Source organism: Cryptomeria japonica, chromosome 3 (assembly GCF_030272615.1).
Source record: "Cryptomeria japonica chromosome 3, Sugi_1.0, whole genome shotgun sequence".
Lineage (NCBI taxonomy): Eukaryota > Viridiplantae > Streptophyta > Pinopsida > Cupressales > Cupressaceae > Cryptomeria > Cryptomeria japonica.
The window spans coordinates 644,116,935-644,124,729 of record NC_081407.1 but is presented as its reverse complement, the minus strand read 5'-3'; the positions used below and the strand labels follow the sequence as shown (position 1 = coordinate 644,124,729).

Genomic DNA, 7,795 nt, shown 5'->3' with positions numbered 1-7,795 from the left:
AGGCTGTTGGCCTTCCTACATGTGCATACCCCTTTTATGTAATATTTATTCATCTGATTAGTGGATAGATATTGCGGGTCTCCAATCCCACTGTGGTTTTTCCTCATTGAGGTTTTCCATATATAAATCTGTAGTGTTATGGTGTTCATCTTTGTGGTTGCATTATTACTTGTTGTTAACTGCTTTTATGCATACTAGTTGCTAAGTTGTGTGAATAAGGTTAAAATTAATCATTCCGGGAGAACATTGATTCATCCCCCCCTCTTAGTGTTCTTGGATTCCAACAATTGGTATCAGAGCTTGGTGCCTTAGAATAAGTCTAACAACTTGAGGAAGATCCCGTATCCAGAATCTATGGAGATGAGTTTGAGGAAAGAGCTTCAAGTTGCACTTGAAGACTATGATACTGAAAGGTTGAAGAACATGAAGCTGCAAGATGAGCTGAGATCTGCGAAGGAATTCATCTTTACTCTACAAGAGAGGTTGTCATTTGCACAAGCCAAAATGAAAGAACTCTGTGATCAATTACAAAATCAGGATGATGAAGAAAATAATGCTTTAAATGATTAAGATGAAGAAATATCAATTAAATAATATGATTATTTAATTAAGTGTGCAAGACCTTAAGTTAAGGGGACTTGTCTTAGGTGATGCATTTAGTTGATTAGGATTAGGTGATGGACTTGATTAGGTAATAGGGGCTAGGCACATTGGAGAAATATTTAGGTGTCTATAAATCTAATATTTAATTATTTTCCAATATTAACTCATTTATCTAAAATACTTGTTTATTACTTGGTTTAATTATTGAAATAAATGATTTATTTTCTCTTATAAATATATAAAGTTTGAATGAATATCTCATGTGATGGATAATATACCCATCAATACTTCTCTTTTAAAAATGCTTGTGCACTAGTGTTGATAGATTGATTATTTACATGTGGGATCCACTCTCATTGTAAACAACCGTTTTTTTAAATCCAACACACTGATTTTTATGTTCTACCTTCAATACAAAGCAACCCCATCAATCTTTTGTACTCAACAACCCAAATTATGATCTTATTTATCTTGACTAAGTAGATATGAGATCTCACTATATTCCCTCTCCACTTTCTATACTTTATATTCATTACCATTTACAACCTTCTAAACATGACACCTTTCCATTCTCTTAATTTAACTATCCACATATGAAATGGCACTACAATTTTTTTGTATTAATTACTATTACAACCTTATGACGTGACACCTTTATATTCCCTTAAATTTAATGCCACCATGAACTCGCAATTTCATGTAGATTATCCTAAAACCTTCCCTATCTTCTTAACACATCAACTATGTATCTCATTTAGATTACCCTAAAACCTTTCCTATCTTCTTAAAACATTAACTAGGTTTTCATTTAGATCAATTTATTTTGTGAAAACAATTCTATTGTATCTAAACATCACATAACTATAAAAAAAACATACCATCATCCTCTCCAATCTAATTTTTAATAATTAAAACTTTCACATTTCTTATTAGAAAATTGTAGTTAGGTCATAGTTAGGTAAGCTGTTTGTTTAAATAGTTTTTCTATACTGTAAATATTTTCCTGCACAACTAAAATAATAGAAAATTTATACATTCTGAAAGAAAGATCACAAATTCAAATCCTCAGCCAAATTGATGTCTCGAAGCCTTGCATTTGAAATCCTAGTACGAGAAAAACGATAAGCCACAAAGAGACCACAATTGCAGCAGAAACAGCGGTGAAGCAGTTGCAGAACAAGCTCAATGGATTCTGCAACAGTTAAAAATTAGCTCATAGATTCTTATCTCTGTTGGAAGTCTTTGAATAGATCATCCTACAAACCTGGAAAACCACCTGGAAAACCACAAATCTGTCTTTGTCTTGTACACCTCGTCCACTCCTTTTGTTGTTATGCACGTTGAAAAGTGTGGGAAGGCGAAGCAAATAATAAAGCAGAAAGGTGGTCACGGGGGTCCTACGCGCAAGCCCTGTGATTAACACGCAAAGACACAATATCTAAGGCGGTGGAAAATACAGGTGGGTTATCAATTGTTTTGGCGGCACTCACGGCGGTGAATGCTCAGCCCGGGAAGACGTGTTCAAATAATGCTGTCCCCAAAATCTGTCAATCACCCACAAATATCAATTATATCCGCATCCAACCACATGGGGGGCAAGTGGTTTCATAATTTATTGAGATTCACGCTATCTGAAGTTGCATAAGCAGAAAGTTCAGCTTTTTTAATGCCCACAAGACGACTGGAACATTCTGGTATTGTGCTTAGGGTTCCATGTCCAGTTACGGCGGCGGCGGCGGCGACGGGGAGGAGAGCTGGGAGGTGGTGCATCCGCCGCACAGCTTTTCTCCCGCATATGATGATGAAGGTCTCGAGATCGATTCTGGTGGGTTGATTGATCCCAATTATTTTGCCCACCCGGAGCGGATTCCCCTTCCTACGGCCGTGGAGAGGGAGGAAGAGGAGGAGTTGATGTCTCCGGTTCAAAGCTCTCCAGAATGGGTTGATCCTGGCACGCCGCGGGACGCTGAAGAGGAAAGTGTGGACGAATCTAGGTCTTCGGAGGAGGAAGGGCTTGTGGTGGAAGAGGTGGAAGATAGGGTTTTGGAAGGGATAGCGGAATCGAACTCGGGACCTGTTGAACCTTACTGCAGCTTTACTGAATGGTGGAGAGCTCCCGTGGATGTCTGGAAGACTAAAGTCAGCCATGTGGGGACGCTTTGGTCGATTGCTATGGTGGCCGCCGTTATGGGGTTTGTTATACTTGGGCGAAGATGGTACCGCGTTAGGAGCCAGAACAAGAAGCTTGGAATTCAGGTTAACGCCGATGATAAGGTGAAGTTATTTCTACTTTTTGATGGTGTTTTTGATTGTGTGTACAGTGAATCCTTTTGATTGTGGGTAATTGTTTGTCCTGTCAGTATCTATAGGAGCACTTGTTTTTCATTGCTCTAAACCCAGTTTGTTGATTCGTTGGTTTAAATAGACACAGGCTAATGGAACCATAATCAAGGAGCTTTTAGGTCTCCTTTTCTTTGTAGACTTTGGAGAGGCCTTTGATTCAGTTCCCCCACAGTTGAATTGGTGTAGTTCGGTTTTAGTTTCTGGCTTGGTATATCTCTGTGGTTTTCCATGACTGATGTCTTGTATATCGGTTTGGCACATATCTACTTAATGCTGTTTCTTTCTGGATTTGATGGTGTACACTCCCTGATGAAACAGCATTTGATTGTGGAAGTTTTCTGAGCTTCAACAATTCGGATCAGAGGGTGTGATCCATCATCAGGATGTAAGGAACAAACATTGATATATCTACTTATTTGGGAAAGAACAAAATTTAACTTTAGCCTAGCCTGCGGGCTTCTTGTGCTTCCCTTGTAGCGAACATTGAACTTCCCTGGAACATGTCATTATTCCAATTCCTCTGTGAGGACTCAACCTATTGAGCAAGTATGGAATCCTAGTGCGCTCTGCATGATCTGAGTACCTTCTCTCGTTTTCAGTAAGTGGAGAAGCTTAGATCTTATTACTAAATAGAGATCTGGATGCTACAGGTTATTTAATAAAGGGGAGAAATCACAAGAGGCCAGTTTTGGTCAAGTTTGGTAGATGTTAGGATGGGTTCTTAACTAATGAAGTCCAGTTTAGCATAACCGATTCATATAGTGAATGGGTGGCTTATTTAAGGATCCAAATTGGCTCTGGTACAGAATGGTCTGTTTTAAGTTTCATCATACTTATAAAGTTGATCATGGTATGATTACAGAAGAACAAGTATAATCAGAAGTGTTAGCATATTGTGCCTAATATAAATTAGTGGATCCAAGTAAAACTAACTTGATCTAAGCTTTGTAAATTCTTATCTTTGAGGTGTGTAGTACATTATGTGTCAGTTTTACTGGTAATAATGCAGTGCAAATATCTGAAGGTTCCATGTGAACAATCGGGGTTGTAGTTTACTGTCATGATTATCAGATTCAACTTAACCAAGACATACTGAAAATATATAGAAGGAAACATGCATAAGAGAAAGAAATTAAATAAATAGAAACTCACATAAATAGAAATACGGCTAGTTCAACGTTTAGGAACTCACATAAATAGGAATATGAACACAGTTCCAAAGAAATTAAATAGGCAGGGCAGGCTGAGGGGTTTGAATGGTTCATGGAACAGAGTCTAGTTTGCATTCTCTCTAACTAGAATGTTTTTTTTCGTAAGTGTGAATTACACTAGGCAGCATAGAATTTTTTTGATTATATTCAGCTACGGTTCTTAAAGTGGTGATGGTCACTGTAAAGAACAGCATACTTGCATCTAAACTTTCCACATACCATTGGTATATAAATTTAGTTGAATTCAGAGGATCTGAATGCATAACATAAATTTCAATGGAGTTCATTCTAAATTGATCTGAATGTTTGATAGAACTTCCAATGGAGTTCAATCCAAGGCATTCTCAGATCCTATCTTGATAGTTTGTCCACTTTGAGTTTGCTTATCAATATAAACCTTTCCAAGAGGATCTGAATGCTCAATAGAATTTTCAATGGAATTCAATCTGTTGTTGCCTTGTCCCCATTTCCACACAATGCAATGCAATCTTGTATCCTGTCTTGACAGTTTGTCCATTTTGAGTTTGCCTATCAGTATAAACCATAGGCGAGACTTGTAAGTCATCTTGCCATTCAAATGGAAAACTAAATACAATTGGTATGTTGGCTCCTTTTTTCTTGTGCTAAAAAAGAAATCACCAAACATCCTCCTGTGCTAATTTTGACATATCCCTGCATGTTTCTCATTTCTGCTTAATGTTTTTTATATTCGAATAGTTTTTGCAGGGATTGTAAACAGGTCTTTTGACAAAAGGATGAGAAGGGATACTGGAAATTGAACAATTGTGACTTCTCCCTAAGATAGCCTTTACTAGTACAATTAAAGCTCAATTTGAACAATTCCTTAATCTTTATAGATGAGGCCTACCTGGTTGCAAGTCAGCCGATGGTCTTTCTGTTTCTAGCTTAGTGCTTTGAGCCATGAAGCATCTAAACTCAAACTCTCATCAATATATTTCTGCAAGTGAAAATGACAGGTAATAGACGGTCTTTCCTCTAAAATGTATGTTTTGTTTACGTTGAATCATATGATTAACCGAATAAATTTAAAAGCCAAAAAAAATCAACCGAAAAACATGTATGACAAGATTGAAGAAACCATATGTTTAGTATAAGGATGTAATCTGCATTAAGTTGTACAAAAATGTGAATGGCTGGGGTTGTAGCTGTGTTCTTATGGTAGATTTGTAAAACAGAGAAAATGAATTGACATTTGATGCATTTTTTTACTCGGTTTTATCTAGTCAGATGAGGGATTCAATTTCATAAACCTTTCCTTTTAATGCGAACCCATCCCAATTTAATTAGTGGAACTGGCTATGCAGTCATATAAATAGTCAGATATATAAGAGGCCCATCTCCTAATGCGCTTTTCTATGCATATATATGGCTGCATAGCTGCTTCCTTAACTCGCCACCTGCACAGAGAAATTATCAGTACAATATAAGTCTCTTTTTCTTATTTTTCCTATATTTATTTTGTTTTTCTGATGAATATTATGATGCTTATCATATCAAACATGCAATGGAAGAGTTTCAAAGGGAGCAAAATAAGTTAACAAAACAAGTGAAACATCAAAGCTGCTTTGACCACAGTAGCTAAGAAGCCTCGTGAAATTTGAACCATTTTTTAATTTTTTCAGGCGATAAATTTTTGTATTATGAGCAATGATCGAGGTATTTCATATGGGTAATTTTTTTTCTTGTCAGAGAATCACTCAACTGATGTTCCAAGCTGTTCGTTTGAACGAGGCATTCTATGCTGTGAGAAGGATTCCAGTTGTTAAAGCTCAGGTATTATTTGAGGGTTGCCAGGTTATGGTGTAAGCTCATTTATCTTTAATATGTTGGTGATAATATCATGTGTGGAAAAGTGTTTTATATAGCATGGTTGCTTGCAGAGCTTGGGCTTTCCTTTGAGGGCAGGTAGATACAGCCGCTTGTGGGTTGGAGCTGAATGAATCCACCTGATTAGACTGAGATTTTCTTGGCATGTTGTAAAAATATACATAATACTAGAACTTGGTAGTCTTACACTATGAAATTTTTTATTTACAAATGAGTACTGATCGTGCATGTCATTATCAGAAGTCCACAGTCTATGTCTTATGCACTGTATGCTTCTTCCATCTTCATCATTTCTTCTGGTGAATGTAAAAAAAATTTATTTTGGCGTCACGTCTTAAAGCTGCTTTGGGAGGGAGTTGAATATTTTTGTTTATCGAGGATATTATTGTAAAATTATGGTACATTGGGACTACTGGTAATTGCCAAATCAAACAAACAAGCCAGATATAGGATGTGATTGAAATTGACGCTCAGCCTATCTTTGGCCGTGCTTGGTGACTTGATTTTTTTAATTTTTTTATATTTCCACCTCACATTTAGATAATGGGTAATAATTGGTCTCTGTGTCCAAGTTTATTTTCCTTGGGACACATGAATTATTCACACATCCACACCATTCTATGCAACCTCAATCAAAATCAATTCAAATTTAATCAAAGTTGTTAACATTAGGGATCAACAAAGTACCTAATATCATCTCTACCTAATATCATAAGAGATAGGTTAAGATTAGGCATCCAGTTTTGTGGATGATTTTGATAAAATGGATATTTAAGATAATTTGGATTTGACATAAAACTCTCCAAAAAGAAATTGATTAAAATAAAGAGTTACACTAGCCTTTGTTATGTAGGTGGACTTTAAAGATACTTGATGGAAATTCATATATGAATGAAACTTAAATTAATTATTTAATTAAGAAAAAGTGTATATTGTTATTTTTTATTTAAATTTTGTATGTATTTTAATTGAATTGATAGTGTTAACATGATGCAAACAAACCATCCCAATATTTGATTGTGTTGACCTTTATTAACACGTACATGCGCTGCTCATCTCATTAGCGTGCACATTCTTATCTCATTAGCATGCATATTCCATCTCATTAGCATATTCTAATACATATACCATTTCATTGTCATATTCTATAAGCAATGGTAACATTAACTATTGTAATGAACTGTCTTGTTTTCAATTTTTGGACTTTTTAATTTGTCATTTTGGAATATGGTCAATATCATCATATATGAGGAGCTTAGTTTTATGAATTATTGCTATATTTTCAATTTTTGAATTTCTACATTTCTTATTTTGAAAGGGTCTAGATCATCATTATATGAGGAGCTCAGTTTTATATTACACATATAATCTGATTGAAAGGTAGGGAATTAAAGCATGTGATAGATTTGAAGTCTGCATTATCATTCAAAAAACATGTAGTTCTGGATCATACATGTCTTTGTCTTTTATCTTGATTGAGCAAGAATCAATAAAGTTTTGATTAGAATTGAAATAATATTTCAATTCTAGCCTAAGAAGCAAATGTTTCATTGATCATTCATGTCTTTTTGTCTTTTATGTTGTGAGGAGTAATTTTGTTTAGAATTAAATAATATTTCAATTCTAGCTTGAGAAGCTTTGAAGAGTGTTCATCAACATTGCACGTCTTATTTTAGTTTTTAGTATATGTGATATAATCATAAATTTTGGGTTTTGTTGCCGATTATGAGTTACTATTGTATTTTTGTTCATAACTTTGGAATGTCAGATTTAGTCAGACATAATGTTTA

General features: G+C 35.4%; 1 protein-coding gene across 1 annotated transcript; it reads left to right on the top strand.

Moving 5' to 3' along the window:
• Nucleotides 1-1,610: 1,610 nt before the first annotated feature.
• LOC131057066 (uncharacterized) lies at nucleotides 1,611-6,478 on the top strand. The gene is made up of 3 exons (XM_057991259.2): nucleotides 1,611-2,877; nucleotides 5,868-5,951; nucleotides 6,059-6,478. The coding sequence occupies exons 1-3, from the start codon at nucleotides 2,317-2,319 to the stop codon at nucleotides 6,116-6,118; spliced, it is 705 nt and encodes a 234-aa protein (XP_057847242.2). The 5' UTR covers nucleotides 1,611-2,316; the 3' UTR covers nucleotides 6,119-6,478.
• Nucleotides 6,479-7,795: the final 1,317 nt, after the last annotated feature.

Bases quoted from the DNA above. Each gene is read 5' to 3' on its own strand.
- LOC131057066 (XM_057991259.2), top strand. From the start codon at position 2,317: ATGTCCAGTTACGGCGGCGGCGGCGGCGACGGGGAGGAGAGCTGGGAG. The intron at 2,878-5,867 runs GTGAAGTTATTT...TTTTCTTGTCAG, and splicing joins AGGTTAACGCCGATGATAAG to AGAATCACTCAACTGATGTT. The intron at 5,952-6,058 runs GTATTATTTGAG...GGTTGCTTGCAG, and splicing joins TTCCAGTTGTTAAAGCTCAG to AGCTTGGGCTTTCCTTTGAG.